A 20,817-nucleotide genomic window follows, 5' to 3' on the forward strand; every position below is an offset into this window, starting at 1 on the left:
TGTATTGTGTACATGCTGTCAAACTCGAAGTCGTGTTTTTCGATTCAACGAAAATGGAGGTGAACCAACGCGAGTTGAGAGAACAAATTCTTTCCAAACACCTGGAATTTCCTGACCTGTCGCACCGGCAGTTGGGAAAAATGTTGAACATTCACCATTCAACCGTCTCCAGAGTGTTGAAGCGGTTCCAGGAGCGGTTGACGTTGGACCACGGCAAAGGAGCTGGAAGAAAACCGGGACCCGAGAACAAAAAGACGGAGGGAAAGGTGAAGCGGATGATTAAAGCAAATCCCAACGTCTCAAGCCGTGATTTGGCTAAAAAGATCGGCATGTCGCAGAGCTACGTCCAGAATGCAAAGAAGAGAGCTGGACTACATACATACACGGTACAGAACTTCCCAAACCGTGATGAGCGGCAACAATCGATGGCTAAAACTCGGGCACGGAAGCTCTACGAGAAGATGCTGACAAAATATGGCTGCTGTGTGATGGACGACAAAACGTATATAAAAGCCGATTTTAAGCAAATTCCGGGGTTGGAGTTTTTCACCGGCAAGAGCAAGTTCGATGTGGACGACAAATTTAAGAAGAAGAAAATGTCGAAGTTCGCCTCCAAATATCTCATTTGGCAGGCCATCTGCTCTTGCGGACTGAGGAGTGAGCCTTCGGTGACAAAGGGCACAGTAAATGGCGAGATCTACAAATCTGAGTGCCTCGAGAAGCGCCTTTTGCCGTTCTTGCAGCAGCACGACAAAGCTCCGCTATTTTGGCCAGATTTGGCATCATGCCACTATTCTAAAAGTGTCCTGGAGTGGTATGAGGAAAATTCTGTCCATTTTGTTCCAAAGGACATGAATCCGCCAAACTGTCCGGAGCTGCGCCCGGTGGAGCAGTACTGGGCAATAATGAAGCGGCAACTTCGGAAGAGCAAGAAGACAGTCAAAGACGAGAAGGACATGTTAAGAAAATGAAAAAAAAAACTGAGAAACTGGTACCGGATGACACTGTAAAGACTTTGATGGAGCGCATCAAGCGAAAATGCGTTCAATTTTACACTCAAAGCTCCATCGATTAACTTTTTTTTTTGATTTTTGAAGTAAATATATGTATAAAACTACCCTAAAATTTTGGTTTGATTCTAAACATTATAAGAAAATTGGCATGACATTTTCGGTGTCGCAATAATTTCGTGTTCGCCCTTTAGCCCAGTATTTTTCGATGGGCCTTTTTTTTCGGTGCGTTGAGGGGGTTCATGTCCTTGGGTACGAAAGTGACCCGGTTGGCTTCGTACCACTACAGGACAACATTTGAATAGTGGCACGAAGCTAGATCCGGCCAGAAGATCGTAGGGCCCTCGTGTTGTTTCAACATAGGAAGCAGTCACTTCTGTAGACACTCCTTGAGGTAGATCTCCCCGTGCACTCCGTTTGCCACATGAGCAGATCGCTTGCCAAATAATGTATTTCTTGGCAAACTTTGAAAGTTTCTGCTTCCTTACTTCCTCCGGAACATCAAACTTGTCCTGAGCGGTGAAGAACAGTAGGCTCGGAAGCTGCCGGAAGTCCGCCTTGACGTAAATCTCATCATCCATGATGAGACAATGAGGCTTCGTCAGCATCTGGGTGTACAGTTTCCGAGCCCGTGACTTTCCCACCGTATTTTGCCGTTCGTCACGATTTGGAGCCTTCTGCACTTTGTACGTATGCAGTCCCTCCCGGTCCTTGGCTCTCTGAACGACTAGGACAGATTCAACTTTTTGATCACATCCCTGACCGAAGCATTGGGATTCCACTGAAAAGCTTTCACGATACGCTTGTGATCCTGATCACTAATAGAACATTCATTCTGACCGCATTTTTCCTTCCGTTCGATGCTCAGAGTTTCGTAGTAACGTTTAATTGCACGACTCGTCGTTGACTGCACCATTCCGAGTTGTTTTCCGATGTCCCGATGAGAGAGTTGAGGATTCTCAAGGTGCTTGCGCAAAATCAATCCGCGACGTTGCTTTTCGGGTGACGCCATTTTTTTCAACTTTCGGAAAACTGACAGCGATAAAAATACAGTGTAAACAGTACACTCTAAACTACTTCTACCCAAATTTTCAAGAGAAAATACCCCATGGGTTATTTTCTACAGCGCTATTTCCGCGATGCAATTTGATGTGGGACATCCTTTAGGAGCAGCAATTTCCAGGGGAAGCCAGAATAAATTCGGAAAAACCTTCCAATAGAAGTCAAAATAAACCTCCGGAGGAAGCTTATGAAAAAAAACTTCCACAGATGGCGGAAATGTACATCAGACTGAAGGCTGAAGAAGCTAGGCGGATTGGACTTGCCATCAACGTATCGAAGACGAAATACATGAGAGAAATGTTTGGCCTCCCATCCCGAGTTTAGATTGACAGTGACAAAGTCGAGGTGGTCGACGAGTTTGTGTATTTGAGCTCACTGGTGGTGACCCGCTGAAAATGGTACCAGCAGAGAAATTCTAAAGACGCATTATGGCAGGGAATCATACCTTCTTTGGACTCCGGAGGACAATCCGGTCGATTAAAATTAGCCGCCACACAAAGTTCATTATCTACAAAACGCTGATTAGACCGGTTGCCCTCTATGGCCACGAGACCTGGACTATGCTCATGGAGGACCAACCCTTGATGTTTTCTAACGGAAGGTGTTGTGTACCATCTACGGTGGAGTGCAGATGGATGACCGAACGTGGTGGAGGCGAATGAACCACGAATAGCTTCTGCTGTTAGGTGAACCATCCTGTCGTGACTGGACCGGTCACGGTTCCACGAATCTGCCGCTCAGCTGGTGGTCTGATGTAGTTACTGGACCGAGGTTTCCAGCCTCAGTCACGGTTCCACTGCTGCTCCCTCTGTTGGTCCGCTAGTGAAGCTACCCCTTCTGCTGGTGGTCCTTTGCTGGTCGTCCGCTCTCTTCACAGTCCATGTAGTAGATATAGTTAGTCCACACTGCAAAAATTGGGCGACTTCGGTGGGCTGAGCACGCCGTAAGAATGCCGGACAACGAACCAGTGAAAATGGTTCTCGAAAGCGACCCAACAGGAACAAGAAGAAGACGCGTGCAGCGGGCAAGGTGGATCGACCAAGTAGAAGGCGACCTGCGGACCCTGCGCCAGACTACGAGCCTGGCGACGTGTGGCCATCGATCGAGTAGAGTGGAGATGACTTTGTCGGATAGCCGAGGACATCAAGGCCTTAGGTAAGGTAAGTAAGTTAAAAAATGAACATTCTGATGGACCTGTTTGGTTACATAATAGATAAAAGTATTTTCCTATTACCTGGATTAACCGGGATGAGCCATCCGCTGTTTCTCGATTTCTGGGTAGTCGAAAACGGCGAAAAAATGTCACTGGTCGAAAGAATATCAAGCATAAAGTAATATTAAAGATTCATAACTTTGTTTGCATTGTGAGAGACTTTTATCTTTTTGAATGGGGCGACCCCGACGTAGTGGTTAACATCCATACCACTCACGCCAAAGTCACGAGTTCAAATCTCACCCCCGGACAAGTCACAAATGACCCAAGAGTGTTAAAGTGACTATAATGAAAAAAAGAAGAAGAAAAACGATCTTTTTGAATATCTCAAATTTTAAGAGCGTTCAATCTAAAGAGATCCACAATAGTTTCTCAGAAATTTAGGCGCAGGTAAGCAATAATAATTTTGATTACCATAAATTGAGGTGATGTTGATCATTGAGGTGAAAGTTGATTGCTATACCCTTCAATTTCCGTTTCTCAACAATCCATTTTCATGATATTGTAATAATATAATTTGTTTAGTATTTCATCAAGTACTTTTGAAACGTTTCCCTTAACCAGGCTTGATGCGAGGCTTGATGCCTCATTCGCGAGTTTGAAATGAGCTGAGCGTAGCATTTTTCTGAGGAGTAGAATTCGCCTTGACACCAGTCCCGAAGTGACGTTTCTTCACACACATTTTGACAGTTCCTTATGGGGTTTTGCGTTGGAGTGAGACAATAAGAAAAAGTCCGCCATGTTTCACACATAGACTGACAGTTACATATACGAGGTTACATATGAGATTTCTCCATAGGAGTAAAGAGTTAAGGGGTTACGCCTACCTGTAAACTTTCAAAAAATCGATTTTTTATTGTCCTAATCGAAAGTATATAAAGTCAAGAATATTTCCTTAAAAGATCAAGTTGATCCGATGAAAATTGTGAAAGTTATGCGACGTACAAGAGTGTGGACTTATAGTGGACTAAACCCAATTTGAAACTTTAAACGCGATTATCTCGGAATCATATTTTCAAAACCGGTGCCAAAAATTTCTCGAAATGTATACATTCGATTCGTCCGATTCGTTTTGATTTCTGTTCAGTACTATTTTGTGCAGTCCACGATCGTTCGGATTTCGTCTATCATTTGATTTCGATTTTTTACAGCCGATCAAAGACAAATTTTAAGGATAAAAAATCGGCACTTCAACTTTGCAAGGCTGCCATTTTGTCAAAAAATTTAAAAAAAAAACCGAACGATCAAGGGCACATGCTTAACGATTTGGCATGGTTTTTTTTTTTTATTTCAGATGATTACATCACAAACCGCAGTTGGCACCGCAAAAAGCGTTTTTTAGAACATCGTCCACGGGGAGCAGCCGTGCGGGGCACCAGGACCTCGTTTTTACAGCATCGACTGATGAATGTACCATTTAATGTGTGTTCAATAAACGGCAGAAAACCGATTTGCAATATGTTGCGTCATTTTCGAGAAAAAAAAATCCAAACTTTCGCTTTTTTTCGGTCTTGCAGGTAGGAGTAATCCCTTAAAGAGCTCGCGTCAACGCCAATGCCTACTGCCATGGGAAGTAAAGCCGTTGGTCCCCGGTTCATGAGTTGATGGGTCGATAGGTAGGGTCCAGGTGTGGGAGCTGCCTTCCTGACACGTCGGTAGCATTGGTGCTCAGCACGGAAAACAAGATCGACGGAAAAAAAAACAAACCAAAGGAAAAAAAAGCCATCTGGAGTCTAGAAAAGCGCACCTCACGTCAAATCATCCTCTCGCTGAAGTTCACTCTCGCTCTCTCTCGAGGAGTTTTTGTTTACTTCTTCCATATTCCTGCCGCCACTCACTCGAGGTAAGGGCTGGCTAAACTCGCAGGACAAGAGTGTTTTAAAACCTCCAGTAAGTTTGTGCCTTAACACACGATGCATTCTACCACTCTAAACGTACAATTTTGTGGAAGTAATACAATATGACCTGTTTAACTGTTCCTAAACTGATGACTGGTTGGTCGGTTTCACACGACGTCAACATTTATGTCGTATTTTTTATGAATTTAACATATAATTATAAAAAAAATCGTGATTAGGGGAAAGATCTGCCTTTCTTGTTTCTAATAATAACATAAAAAGTTAAATATTATGAACAAATGATTTTATAAAACTTTTTTATTCAGTAAAGAATTATGATGTTGGTTGGACCTATACTGATCTTGATTGGACCTAAAATATGATGATGGTTGGACCTATTTTTGCAAATGCTAGTTTAGCCCATATTTGTTCAAAAACTTTGTTTAGAGCTTATTGGTATAATGAAAAAAAACCCTTTTTATACAGTTTTTATGAATTTGCTATTTAAAAAAATCAATAAATTTGAGTTTAACTTCGTTTTTAAAAAAGTTCACTTTCCACGCATTAGCTATTCATCATGGCTCATTTTCTCGGAAATCATTGACCCGACTTGGAATTTTTTTTAACGTGTAACTATAGGTATTGTGGTCCAATTGAAAGCTATCGAATAATTTTGAAATCGGTCAACTGGTTCCGGAGATATGGCCGGAACAAGTTCCAGGGTATATGGAACATGGACCTAATTTTGACATGGAAGGAATAAAACCTATCATGCGACACTTCACAATACTTCCAAATTCGATAACAAAATCAATAACAAAATTCAGTGCCTTGGACCACATTGGTCAGTTCCGGGCATGTTTTGGGTGCCCCCAGGGAATTTAGGGTCCTAAAATGACAGAATATCAGAACTTAATTCCGGTTTGCTAGTTTTTTTTTCTCCTAGGAGTTTTTTTTTTTGGAAATAAGTTTCAATTAGCAATTTTTAGTTTGTTAACATTTTATTTCAAGTTAATTCACACACAGAAGGTGTATGAGAAGTGCTTAATGTAAATTCATAGTAACAGATTCGTTCGGCGCTTTCGTGGTAGTTCGGATGGTTACCCTTTCAGCCAACCTGACGATGGAATTCCTCCTTTAAATTTACGCCCAACTAGTGACGCAAGGTCTTTAGCATCTTCCAGTTCTTTTTGGTCGTCTTGATATTGCCAGAAACAGCGCACATACAAACCCAATCCCCTACACGGATAGAAATTTCCTTATACCTTTTGGCAAATTTCTATTGCTGATTATACATAAAATGTATAAGTCAACTAATAAGCAGACGCCATGCAAAAAGTTAATGAAGATCATGTGTCAAATGAAATGTATAAGCGGTCACACATACCTTTTATGCAATCTTATAGGACCTATGATGTTTGTCTTATGGAATGTATAAGGCTGAGGTTTGGCAAAAATGTATAAGTGAAACACATGGATAAAATAATTGATTTTCGTTTCGTGTAGCTGGTTCTCCAAATCAACACTCAACACTATTTCCCTTCCATATTTCTTGCCGTGGCTTCCCTTAATTTTTGCGTGAAGTGTCGGTTTCGGAATATTGTACCTTTTCTGTGCCTGATACGCGGTAAGTGATTTATTTCTTACTAAAAGAACAGTCTCTTGAAGATTTTCGACTGTATAACTCTTTACTTTAGCCATTTTTTCAATCGAAGAAACTGATCACTCGGCCAAAACGAAATCGAATTTCAAATCAGCTGCGCATGAAGGATGTAGACAAACCGTAGCGCACCTAGCGGCCGTCTTAGGAAACACATAGGTCCAACCATCATCATGCGTAGGTCCAACCATGATCATATTTATCTATTCGAATTTCGTCAATTATTCAAACATTTTAGTGAAACCAATGAATAAATGGCGTACTAACGTGTTGTTTACACCTTAAAGCAGTATTTTACTGCATGAAAATAAAAATAAATGGAAAAATATTCCTTTTTTGTATGTTTGAAAGTAAGGCGTGATGACGAGCTAATGCTTGGAAAGTGAAATGTTTTGAAAACACATTGAAACTCAATTGTTTTAAAGTTTTTTCAATAAAACACCCATGCAAATTGAAGAAAAAGAGTTTTTTTATGATAGTAAAGTGATCTTTGAAAATAAAAAAATTAGCGAAGATTGACTAAACTAGTGATTGAAAAAATAGGTCCAACCATCATCAGTTTTTGGATAGGTCCAACCAGAATCAATAACCCTACTATCAGAATCAGCATGTATTCTGGTGCTGTGTTCAGTGAAATTACTTATTTAACGTAATTTTTGGTCCCTGAATCCGAATTTGAAATCCAATTTTGTTAAAATGAACGATTTCGTATCATAAAAACTATTTTATTTGAAAACTACATGTAGGCGTATTTTTAACTATTTTGCTTCAAAAATTTGATCCGCGAAATCTGTGATTTCTCAAAAAAAAAATCGCGGCTTTAAATGCTAATCCACGCCAGATTAAAAAAAACGTTTTCATTGCTTAAAAATACCATTTGAATTACTAATACATGGCATTTCAAGATTATTGCTTATAGCCAAGGAATCAAAAATATCTCCAAATGACAAAATGACAAGCGATCAACGAACCGAATGATAACGCTATGTCAGAAGTGGAAAGCAATAATGATATAATCTGCTTCCTCTTTTTTCATGACAAGCAACCCGTGCGACACAGCTCACTCGAGGCGGTAGAAGGAAATGAGCAAATTGTTGGCAGGCTGGTTCACGAAGTAAAGCCGAAGATGATACACGTGTGTCAATGGGATTTTTTTTGTTATGGCTTTTCTCGATTCAGATCAAGCTATGTCCTCATCCGTGTATATTGCAACAAAGCAGGCAAGCAATAGGGTTAACTAACCCATTTCCGGCCTATTAAGCACAATCCGCACTTAGTCTTTCTTGATCTAGCACAATTTAACACCAAACGGAATGTTATTATTACTGATGGCTTCCAAATTTAATAACCTTTCCGTATGTACCGTAAGATTTGATAAAGAGAAACCAACCGTTGAGATATTGTCAAAAGTCTAACACTGCTTCTTGACGCCAAACTCGGCCTCGGATTCTAAACTCGGCCTAACGAATTGAAACGCCAATGAATTCACGTCAGCCTATCGGATGCAGATAAACATTGATTCAGTCGGAGCGCTTTTTTTGTTTTTGGGAATAATGGGTGCAAACCTTCATATCACGCGTTCTCGTTGACTTCGTTCTGTAGCTTATTAACTAAAGTATCGTACCAGAAGCATAATTGACTTGTTAATACTGAAATCATTGATTTATTTGAAGTTTTCTGCTCGATAGGCCCAAAATGGGCGATTAGGCCGTAGTAGTTCTCTACCCTATACCATTATTCTTCTACCACTCTGATCGAGCTATGTTACAGAGCGAGTTTGCCATGGTAGTCGTAGCAACCGTTTTGTCTGTATCGTTGGTTGCTTTATGTGTTTGGATTCGCTGCTTATAGCATATTTGCTGTTTACTTCCTCTTAACTTAGTGTTTTAGAAGCGTTTCCACATTTTAATACAAACCTATACCCAAGGAAGTCGACAACTATTTAGTGAAAATAAAAAAATAAAACACATTATGAGATTCTACTGAATAGCTTGTCTGAAAAATTCTTTAAAACATTTATGCATTTTGATTTAAAATGCAAATTAACTTGAAAATGATTAACATCCAAATTCAAATAAAAAAAAAAGATGGTGCATAGCACAAATTTCCATTAAAAAAAAACCGTAAATAATTCAACTTAGAAGTATTTCAAAGGAGTTTTAAAAAACCTTTAAGATAATTCCTACGAAAATTCAAAGAAAATTGAATTCTGAATTCCGAGGATAGTTCTTACAAAATTTTGAGGAAAATTTCTAAGGAATTCTGAAGAGTATTCCAAGGATATTCCGGTGATAAGTTTTAAAAAAATTAAAAGAGATTTCCAAAGAAATTATGAGGAACATTTCAAAGAATTAATGCGAATTCTGAGAAGAACTAAAAAGGAATTCCTATGGTTATTCCACCGACACTTAATTCTAACGTATGCCCGAAAATCGCAAACGGCCGATTTAAATGTGCAGTGATCCGAACTGTTTTTGATCTACACTCAAAGATAAATTAAATCATAAAAGCTTAAAAAGTATGCAGTTTCCCGCTTCACCTTATTGAGTCCGAGCCATGATTACTTCGGCAATAGTCATGCATGATTAAAATCGAAATAATCTTTCCAGTATTAAATTTTATTCTTTTTGAATACTGATATATAATCAAAAAAGATTAAAATTCAATCAAAAATTATTAAAATAGAATCTAAAATGATTAAAATTTATTCAAAAAAAGATAATCTACAATCTAATCAACCATGATTAAACTGGGATTGATATCAGATGCTTATTTTTTAATCATTCGATATGATTAAACTGAGTTTAATGTCAAATTGATTAAATTTCAAGCAAAATGGGAATAGTTCAATTTATCAGTGTAGATAAAAATAATTTGTCCAAAATAGATCAGACAGAAGCCATAACTTATGCATGAGGGTTCATGGCTTAGCGAAATATTTCCCGCGAACACGGAGCCAGATGTCAGTAGTGTGCTTTGGTTAGAAATTTTATTGTATTTGTTATGGTCATTCATGTCGGTTTGCCGGTGGTAATTCCATGGGAATTTCAGGAGAATACTTGAGAAGAACGTGATTTTTTCAGGGAATTGCTAGAATTATTCATTGGTCAATATGTCAATATCAATATGAGCAGCATTGTAGAGTGAATTGAGAGAGTGTTCGGCAGAAGATTTTTAAGCGTATTATGGAGGAAATTGAAAAAGAATTCAATTTTTCTACAACTGAACGCAGAAAAAGGTCATATATGATCATGTTTCAAGGTGTTTTATTAAAACTGAAATATTCCGGACATGGAGTTAGGGAGAATATTAGGGAACGCAAGAAGTTTTCAAGTTCCACAACTAGCAACAATATTTGAAACACCGAACATTGAAATTTAGGGTTGCGAACTTGAAGTTAATCAAACAGCTGAGACTTCATCTGCTAATTCTGGGATTTTGGAACTTTGAAAAGCTTCTAGATCTCATGGTGACCAGTGAATTCCGGTTTTTTCTCGATGCTTGCCCGTAATTTTGGAAATTTTTCCGGTTCGAGGAATATATCGCGAATTGGTAATCATTAATTTAGACGCAACCAATTTGCAATATATTTCACATGAAGTTGATCGATGTTACAAAACCATCTATAGACCTTACTGACTGCCATAACCATTACTATTAAATTTCTCAAATCATAAATAACAAGGTTGCAATATAATTCCTTTTCCAAAAATGTATGGAGAAAACATGTATATGGAATGGTAATGGTTCTTAAAAACCCATTGTTTGTAAGGTTCACTTCCAAAAAACCATAATACATAAGGTTAAAACTTTATCACCAAAACGTTCGTGTTCCATAACCAATTCATTTAAAGTTTAGCAGGAATTGTATACAATTTTTAACCATTTCTGGTAAGGTCAAATAATGGTTCGCATTTATGCGGGTCGCAAACCAACAACATCATCGGGAAGGGGAAAGTTTCCCCTACCGGGTGATGTTGATGGTTTGCGTTATGGGTGGCGAAAAAAGGGCATAAGGAGGTTTGTTTACAAAAAGCTTGTATGCCATTTTCACATGTTCTTCTTGATATGGTTTGTGTCAAATCAGTTTTTAGTCGACGAGATCAAATTTTGGATCCCATTTGGAACCGTTTGAACACTGTGGAGCAAAAAATTTCAAAGTTTGCATTTGTCTACTATTAAATAATGAGATCATCAGTATTCAAATTGAAAACTTAATACCTCATTGATTTTCTTCCCAACTGCAGATGGCTGAGAACGGTCAGATCTCACCGCAGGTAGATTGATTAATGTTTATTAAGTCAATCCTGATGCATAAACAACACCGATAAACCCTCACTTACCTTGATAGGCGCTGTACGCATAGTACGAGCAGGCGGTCAGGTGAATCATGTACAGCATATAAGTGAGCGTCTTGACGACTCGTATCTAAGGAGAATGCAAATGAAATAAGGTAAAGTTGGATTGATTTTGCTTTGCTGGGGTTGAAACGCGTCAATGTCACACTGGTCGCCTCTGTCGGTCGGTCGATCGGTCGTTTAGTTGTCGTTGTTTTATATATAGACATTTACTCACAATGTGTGGTGACGATAAAACCCGATCAATCAGTTTGAAAAACTCCCAGAAGCTTTGAATCTTCAGCAGACGAGGCGCCCGGAATACCACGTGTTCGGTACCGAATTTCAAATAGAGCAAGTCCAATGGCATCAGGGCTAGGAGGTCCATCTTCAAGTAGATTAATTTGACTTTTTCTATCCCACTGCTAATCGAATAACAAGCTTACCTTAAACTGTAACTTCCTCATATAATTCTTACGCGTCAGATCGGTGTCCTTGACCCAAAAACCTTCAAACAAGTACATAATTCTGTGCTTAACGAACAGGATGTCAATTAGATAGATAACATCAGCGCAAATGTCAACAGCGATCCAGTATTTTGTGTTTTCAGGAGTTTGGTAGGGGAACGAAGTCCGCAGTGGGATAACCCACGCATTGTACAGGAAAGACAGCGATACAATGAACAGCCAAGAAATGTAAAATTTTCCCTGCGGATCCAGCACCGCATTCGTCGCTCCGGAGCAGAAGATAGGACAAAAGTAGTGACGATCACACGTTTGAGCCCCCGTGGTTGATTGCAAGGTTAGCGCAGAATTCTGAATGGCTAGTACTGGAAAAAGAGAGTAATGTCGATTTAATCTGAAACATTGGAATGTCAACAACGTTAAACATACATTCAGCATTATGCTTCTGAGTTGAAGGAGCCGTCGACGGGGCACTGGCACTACTAGAGGGTGTGGGTGGAATCTCCAGTTTACTTCTCATGCGCTTCGTTCTTTCCGAGAATCGATTCGCGAGATGTCTCAGACGACCTGTTACGAAATCGTTGTCTTCCGGTGGGGGACTCCTGAAATACAATTTAAATCACATGCATTCGATCGTTTTTGATAAACAATACTACTATGCTCACGTGACTTCCATGTCTTCGATGATTCTCTCGTTACTATCGCTGCTGTCGGCCTTCGGATCGGAGACATTATCTTCGGGTTCGTCGCTTGCCTCTTTATACGGTTCATCGCAGAGAGAAGTCGCCGATTCCGTAACGCACATCTGCAAACTCTCCAGGGGAGTTCCAACCGAGGTCGGCGATTCCGACTTGGGGCCCATCGTGAAATGCTGATGTTCTAATTTGACCAACATGTTATTCTCATCATTGATAATCCGTTTGACTATTTCATGCGTACTTTTCAGATTGGACACCGCTTCTTCCGCATCCAGGCAGCCAATTTTCCCATTTCTAAAGTACAACTTGGACTTATAACCCTTTGGACTTAACGATTTGATACGCCTCTTCTGCGTAATATTCACTTTGAAGGTCGGCGATTTGACCCTGGAACTATCGGGCCTTCCGAAGCACATTTTCGTTGGACTGCACTTATTCTTAATCTGTTGCATCTTCTTCTCGAAAGCCTTCCGTTGGCGTTCCCTTTTGTACAGCTGTTCGTCAAATTCCCGCTCCTTTTTCAGGATTTCCTCCGTAACGGATATGAAATCTTCCAGTTCCTTAATGTCCTTGGAAATTTCTTCCAAACTTTTGTGCAGCTTGATCTCATCTCTGCTTCCATTTCGGGACATTCCACCGGAATTGGCGGAATAACGTCCTTTAGCTGAAGCAGAATACCTATCCGGGCAGAGAACCGTCTCCGAGCGGGACTTGTTGTCCTCCCAGGCGCTCGATAACCTTGCCGAGGACATTCTCACGCGGTACGCGACGACGCGCAATAGTCAACAGTCAACTCGCAACTAGAGGAAAAAAGTATATCGAGAAATTAAAAGTTACAAGCAATCGATGTGCTGCTAAGCAAATACTAGGTAGATGATACTAAAGTAGCGGTCACCATCGTAGTCTTAGCACGGTACCATCAGTATGAACGTTGTGGACCGCATCAAATACATTCGTGGGGAGCGCTATGGTGAATACTAATCGCGTGATTGGCCATAAATTATGGTTGTAATATTACTGCACGCGGGGAACAGCAAAACGCTCGTTGGCGGTGGTATTTTGGAGCCGGGCCGTGTTAGTGGAGGGAAAAACTTGTCTTTGGTAAAACAAACATAACGCGGAGGATTAATTCAACTAGGAGTTTGTTTCCCAGGCGCACTACTGACACCATCAGTTACACACTTTTGCATACATGATTCTTCTGTAGAAAGCCTGACGGGTGGGTTTGATTCATAACCCCAAAATATGAGGCTGTGCAAGAAAATGGCAAAGAATAGAAGTTTATATGGAAATATTGGCGAATGGAAAATTATTAAAATTCACTTAAATCGTTCTAACTTTGGTTCTAGTTGTTGAAACGTTAATATGAGGATTTGTTGACAATGACCAATGCCTGTTATTGTTGTTGTGATGAAATTAGTGTTGTTGTGAGGTGCATATTAAACTTTCAATATACCCTAATTTGTAATTTTTGTTTTCACTTTTCTACTGTTGGTCATTGTCATAGCAACCACATACAGCGTTTGGTTAACCAGAACCAAAGTTAGATGGATATAAGTGAAATTTAAAATGCCTCTACAGTAATTCCTATAGAGGGTCTAGTATAAGAGTGGAGCGGATTAAAAACAAACTGCCTTGGCAACCTATGCCTATGTGATTTCTGGCAACAGTGCCAATTCAATCAATGCACTGCTCAACCATAGAGGTACACAGCAAAAAAAAATGTAATATCGATCAATGTAATTCAAGCTGATGTATGAAATAATGATGTAATACCAAAAAGCAGATACAATATTACATCAATGGATGTAATTTTGTTCGCAAAATCGATGTACATCGTACAACGTTATATTACACAACCGATGGATTGACCTGGTTGCAGCAGTTTGGATGTAATATTCAACAACTTTTTTTTCTGTGTAACTCTAAGACAAGTAGGTCCCGAAGAAACGTGCTCAACTTTTTGGCTCACCTCTGGTACTATCTTCGGTCCCAAGCTTGTCGAATCACCCATCGAAACAAAGGAAAAACCAATAACCCCTCATTTTATCTGTCAAACTTTCATAGCGAATCAAAACAAACATTGCGTAGTACTAGAATTTCGACTAGAATAGGGTACGTTAATCGTTTGCTTGGGACCAATAGGCTACTAAAGTGGTGAGCCAATTTAAAATCGTTAGTTTCGTATTGATTGTTGGCTCAACTGGCTCTGGCTTTGACAGTTCGTTTGGCTCAAAACCAGCCAGTCCGCTCCTCTCTAGTAATTCCCATACAAAATTTCAAACCATTTGCGTGACTTCTAAGCCTTCATCAATCATTACCGTGTTTTCACTGACTCATATCTTGGGGCTATGATTCAAACCGGAGGCTGGCCTATAAGAAATCTATCTTTTTTTTCAAAATGAAGCACCCTAACGTTATTTCCACTTGTAAAATTGACAAAAAAGGAAAAAGTGAACCTTCAATTCCGAGACCATTTGAATACAGTTTGATTGGAGCATTGACAAAATTTTGAATTTTAACCTTCACTTACTGATCACATGATCACATGATCTAAATTTTACAGCTCAGATCAAATGATTTACTTAGATCAACAACGAATGGTACAATCAACCAGTGGAAACTAACGATTTTAAATTGGTTCACTGCTTGACTAGCCTAATGGTCCCAAGCAAATCGATTAACGTACCCCATTCTAGTCGAAATTCTAGTACTACACTTTGTTTGTTTAGATTCGCTATGAAAGTTTGACAGATGAATCGAGGGATTCGTGGATTTTTCTATGTTTCAAGGGGTGCATCGATTAGCTTGGGACCGAAGATAATACCATAGCTGAGCCTAAAAGTTGAGCTCGTTTCTTCGGGACCTACTAGTCTTAGAGTTGCCACTATGGTACAATCATAGAGGTAACTCTAAGACTAGAAGGTCCCGAAGAAACGTGCTCAACTTTTTGGCTCAGCTCTGGTACTCTCTTCGGTCCCTAGCTAATCGATGCACCCCTCGAAACATAGGAAAATCGACTAACCCCTCATTTTATCTGTCAAACTTTCATAGCGAATCAAAATAAACATTGTGTAGAACTAGAATTTCGACTAGAATGGGGTACGTTCATAGAGGTAACTCTAAGACTAGTAGGTCCCGAAGAAACGAGCTCTACTCTTTGGCTGAGCTCTGGTACTATCATAGAGGTAACTCTAAGACTAGAAGCTAGGGGCACGCAATAACCTTTAACTCCTGCGCAAGCCTTTTTTAAGTACAATAATTACAGTTAATTACATGATTAATTACTTTAATTACAAACGCCGGATAATTTTTGATTCAATTAATTTTAAGTACAAATTTCAGCTTTAATTACAAGTAACATAAATTAATTACATTAACTCCAATATATTCATTCATTAAGTACAACGAGAAATGTACTTTAATTACACCCCACCCTTTCGTACTTGATGTACCTGTTCAAGCGGGAACGGTGACAAAGGTGCAGAAGGCGGTAGTTCTTTCGCTGGCCATTTCGCAGGATCAGATTTTTTTTTTGAGCCCGATAAGAGCAAGAGCCAAACGAAAACTGAAGCTGGTGTATAATTTGGACATTCTGCGACACGCTAAATCGGAGCTAATATGCAATTGACTTCCCAGCACGGATAACTTGAGTGTGTCAAGTTGATCGGTAGCGATTATTTCGTGTCCTGTGCAGATGGTACTCATCGTTTCCTATCGGTTTGGAGTTCTGCCCATAGTATTGTTTAGTTTACCCATGGAAAGATGAACCACAGACAAACAGACGTAACTCTTGGAAAAAGTTTTTCTTGAAAACATAGTATCTCAAAACATATGACCTCAGTAACGACATCTCTCGGGCTTCTCGCGGAAAACAAGCTTGCTCGATAGCTCGCAAACAATATTGCATAAAAGTTCTATAGAATGTATAGAAACGTCAAAGTGATCCGATGCCAGCGCTGCGGCGAGTAGTTCGCGGAACTGATAATATTCAAATCAACCGTTAAATGCTTGAACGAAGATACACAATGAAGTGTTACGTCTGTTTGTTTGTGGATGAACAATGGGGAGGCGAATTTCATAAGTGCTATCGCGTCAATTTTGAATACGGATGTGATTTTTTCCGGATCATATGATGGCCTGTTTACTTTTGCCTAATTTTCCATATCTAAGTTGGCTCTCTTCAATCAATTTTGCCAATCCTCTTTTCATCATATGCGCATCCATTTTAGTATCACAGCAAACAAGGAGTAGCAATTTCAAATTTGTATGTTTTGTGGAAGCAACATTTGTGCCTTTAAAGTTTCACGCTAAGGCTTCCTTAGAATATCACCTTACGATTTTCCTCCCTTCAGTGTCCTTTGAGTGTTTTGGCAGCGGCACAAGCCCTCTCGCTCTTTGTGTGTGTCTACTGTTTTAGGTTTAACAAAAGGTGAATTTTCCCAACCAACAAAAACTCATACAGACGAAAATCCACGGATTGCAACCAACTGGTTACAAGCTGTCAAATCAAACAAGAATATCCACGTTTATTTTCGACATGAATACTTTTATACGATATCACATAACTTTTCTCTTAAAATACGTTTGAATCAACCTAGTTTATTTTTGTGGTCAGAACAAACTGAGTTTACATTTATATTTACCTCAAATATTTTTATTTCGATGATAGTTTTTTCTGCGTGTCATCATGACAAAAATTTGGACCCTCAGCAAAGCCGAAAGTTTGATTTTTTGGGGTTCTTATAGAGATTAGTGACGTTTAACGCTCGCATACTAGCGGGAGCAACGCCGTGTAAAGTTGTTTATTATTTTCCTCTGGCTAACCTACAAAAATGTATGAAAGTAGATCTGTAAAATGAGTTTGACATCGATTTGTTATGTATTTTCCTCGGATATTCACTAACACGCTCTCACATATCGCACCAATACAACCGGCCGTGAAAATCTCTATAGTCTAACTTTATGCCATGATGCCTTACAAAAAATGTTTTTGTACGTGAATTTTCTTTAGAAAATAATAAGAAAAAAAAAGATTCTTGATATCTTTTTCCAAAATTTTCAGAAAAATCAAATCGTAATATATTTTTTTAGCAGTGAACTTTCCCTTAAATCTTTACATTATTATTTATATTATAATATTTAGTTTGAGAAAAATATTGAAAAAATCGAAGAATTCACGCGTAACATTAGAAAATTAATGCAACTGCAAATGCATCTTTCATTAAATCTGTCAATTCAGGTATAAGCTAATATCATCATCTTTCGAACTGTGCTGTGAGCATAGCTTAAAATTCGAACATTTTTTAATCAGGAGGAAATCGTTCGAGAATTTGGTTGAATTTAAGGAAATGTAAAATTTGAAGACTCAAAGTTGAGGTTCTAATTAAACATTTTAAAACTGATATCCCAACAAACAATAATTATTGCCTATTGTAGAAACGGCTCCATGACGATTTTATTCAACTGCATGCTTAATAATACTTGTACTATTTTGAATAATAACTTCTGTTCAGGCTTTGTTCACACAAATCTGGAGAATTTATTCAACCACAACATTGAAATATTTGGTGTTGAATAAGGTATGTCGAGAAGCTTATATTCGACTTACAAGAGTTGTAACAGAGCCTATTCGATCAAATTTTTGATTATTCAGCGTTTATTAGACATCATTACTTCCTTAAACAGCGATGGTATAAAGGATGCTTGATTCTCATGTGAAATAATGTTTAATTAGACACTATTATACATTTATTTAACGATTATCCAACTACGAGATAATGAATACGAAAATAGGAACGGGACAAAGCAGGGTTTGTTCTCGTTAGTGTTAATTTGGTGGTGTGTCATTATTTCTGTCGAAGCACAATACTAGAAAATTTATTACATATATACATACATACACACACATGTCGTTAGATGGGATTCCGACCACCAGCCGCTTGCTTTGCCATTTGAGCTATCCTAGAATACATCCTAAATAAGGAATAAAAGCTTGAATATGAATACCTATCAGCACTCCTAGCCGTAACTTTAGCTAGTTCAAGGAGATGTGAGAATGATTAACTCATTCATAGTTGTTTTACATGACACCAATGTTACCTCTCCCTTTCTCTAATTTCGATGGAAAGGATGCTGGGCTATTCTTTTCGATAGATCGATGAATTGGTTGTCGTGAGTGATACGATCTATGATTACGATTTAAATTAATTAAACGTAGAAAATAAATAAAAAAAAGGATAGAGGTTGGGATTGAACTTGCGACCTTCTACTTGGAAAGCGGAAACGGTAACCACTATGCTACCAATTTTGTTTTGTTGTTAGCCTGAAACAGTGTTGTGGAATAATGAATGAAAACGCCGTTTGTAAAGCATTTACAAAGCATGCAATTAAAACATGGACGCATAGTGGTATAAGAGCTATTATGCTGACTGTATTCACCTTTATTCAGCAATATTGTCAAGCAATGCAATGGAATCTAATAATGGAGCTAGAAAACAATTATTAGACGTATAATAAAGCATGTTATTAAATCAATTGAAACAGTCGAATCAAAGCTTGTGCAAATTACACTTATTCAGTATGTTATTAGATCAAACTTGTGGTGTTGCTATAGCCTATTGGTCCCAAGCAAATCGATTAACGTACCCCATTCTAGTGTAAATTCCAGTACTATACTACATTTGTTTTGATTCGCTATGAAAGTTTGACAGATAAAATGAGGGGTTAGTTGGTTTTCCTATGTTTCGAGGGGTGAATCAATTAGCTTGGGACCGAAGATAGTACCAGAGCTGAGCCAAGAAGTTGAGCTCGTTTCTTCGGGACCTTCATAGAGTTACCTCTATGGTTACGCAGAGTGAAGCTTGCAACACTGATGTCGATCAATGGGAATTTGTTTAATTTTGGCAACCTTTGTTTTTGTTTACACCTCGGATGACTTCACCTGGGTTGTGAAAATTTCCTCTAGTTTCGATAACAAAACTTCCCACGCAACAACAGAGTCAGTTTGTCTACTAGGCTCGATAAGTAGACGGTTTGACAGTTCGATAGGTAGATTTTGGTTTCAGTCTGCGTAACTCTTCTATTATTAACTCTGGTCTCGACTCTGGTTTTGTGCAATTCGACAGTAAGCATGCATAAGGGCCTATACGCGATGATCGATTCTCTTCGTCGATTTTCTCTTTTGTTAATAACTCGCTAGATTTAACGTTTCTCGGTGCGTTTGCTGTTGCTTTTGATAGCCAATACAACCTGTTACTACTCTGCATTGAACAAATTCTAGAAAATTGTTTCACCTAGCTGTAGCAATGCAAAGAGAAAATCGATGAAGAGAATCGATCATCGCGTATTCGCCCTTATGAATGCTCACTGTCGAATTAATCTCTTCATCAAAATTCAAAATTTCCACATTACAGAGCCACACCAACCGGTGGAAAGTAACGATTTTAAATTGGCTCACTACTTGACTGTCCTATTGGTCCCGAGCAAATCGATTAACGCACTCCATTCTAGTCGAAATTCTAGTAATACACTACGCAGCAAACAATCGCCTATGAAACGACTTCTTGACGATTTTATTCAACTGTATGCTTGATAATACTTGTACAATTTTTAATAATAACTTCTGTTCAGGCTTTGTTCACACAAATCTGGAGAATTTATTCAACCACAACATGGTGTTGGTTGAGGTATGTCGAGAAGCTTTTATTCGACTTCCATGAGTTGTAAACAGAGAGCTTATTCGATCAAATTTTTAATTATTCAGCGTTTATTGGACATTTTGTTTCCTTAAACAGCGATGATGTACACGCTTGACTATCATGTAAAGTAACGTTTAAATTAGACACTATTCTACATTTATTATACGATTATTAAACTGCAGGAAAAATAACCCGAAAATAAAGACTGGTAGAGACCGACAGAGTTGTCTTTTCTTTAGTGATATGAGCTATTTTGCTGACTTTATTCACCTTTATTTTTTTTTTATTTTTTTTTGTAGTGATTCAGTGGCAGCAACTTGCTAAAACTCTACACTGGACCCCTTTTATTGATAAATTTTGCTTCTATGAGCCTCTATTTTAAATCAACACACAGACGTTCCTAGGCTATGGTGCCCGTTTGGTCACTGTTGTTTTTGTGCTGATCCAAATAGTTTTGATAATATAATTGCGCATTCTTGTTTTTTTAAAAGGTTGATTTTCGTCCCAGTCTTGTTTTCTGTCGTCACTTATTTTGTCATTTTGTCTTGTGTATTAACCCCCACTTGTCTTGTTTATTGTGTCAACTTGTGTCTATTGTCCTTGCCCATCTGTTACTCTGTCATGACTAATTTCATTGATATATAAAAATAGTAATATTACAGGATAATATGGTTATTTCTCGATTACTTTTTCAAAGGGAAGTACCAGCTCCTGCAAACAATGCATCCGATCGTCGATCCGGCGCAACCGGCATCTCGCACACGCTTATCAACACCACCAGCAGGTAGAGGAAAATTTCCTCTATCTGATGATAAAGGGTGATACGGTCAAAATT

The 20,817-nt window shown here is 38.7% G+C and overlaps 1 protein-coding gene across 1 annotated transcript in view; it reads right to left on the bottom strand.

The window, feature by feature from the left end:
• LOC135700153 (cyclic nucleotide-gated cation channel beta-3-like) overlaps positions 1-20,817 on the bottom strand; it is a 47,375-nt gene that overhangs the window by 14,447 nt on the left and 12,111 nt on the right. The window contains exons 2-6 of the mRNA XM_065220575.1: positions 12,250-13,082; positions 12,014-12,186; positions 11,567-11,949; positions 11,359-11,508; positions 11,127-11,211 (exon numbers count right to left, since the gene is read on the bottom strand). Coding sequence (XP_065076647.1) covers positions 11,127-11,211; positions 11,359-11,508; positions 11,567-11,949; positions 12,014-12,186; positions 12,250-13,034 — 1,576 coding nt within the window. The 5' untranslated portion in view covers positions 13,035-13,082. The remainder of the gene's footprint in view (positions 1-11,126; positions 11,212-11,358; positions 11,509-11,566; positions 11,950-12,013; positions 12,187-12,249; positions 13,083-20,817) is intronic.

Source organism: Ochlerotatus camptorhynchus, unplaced genomic scaffold (assembly GCF_037179485.1).
Source record: "Ochlerotatus camptorhynchus isolate MF236.1 unplaced genomic scaffold, CSIRO-AGI_Acam_v1.1 ptg000010l, whole genome shotgun sequence".
Lineage (NCBI taxonomy): Eukaryota > Metazoa > Arthropoda > Insecta > Diptera > Culicidae > Ochlerotatus > Ochlerotatus camptorhynchus.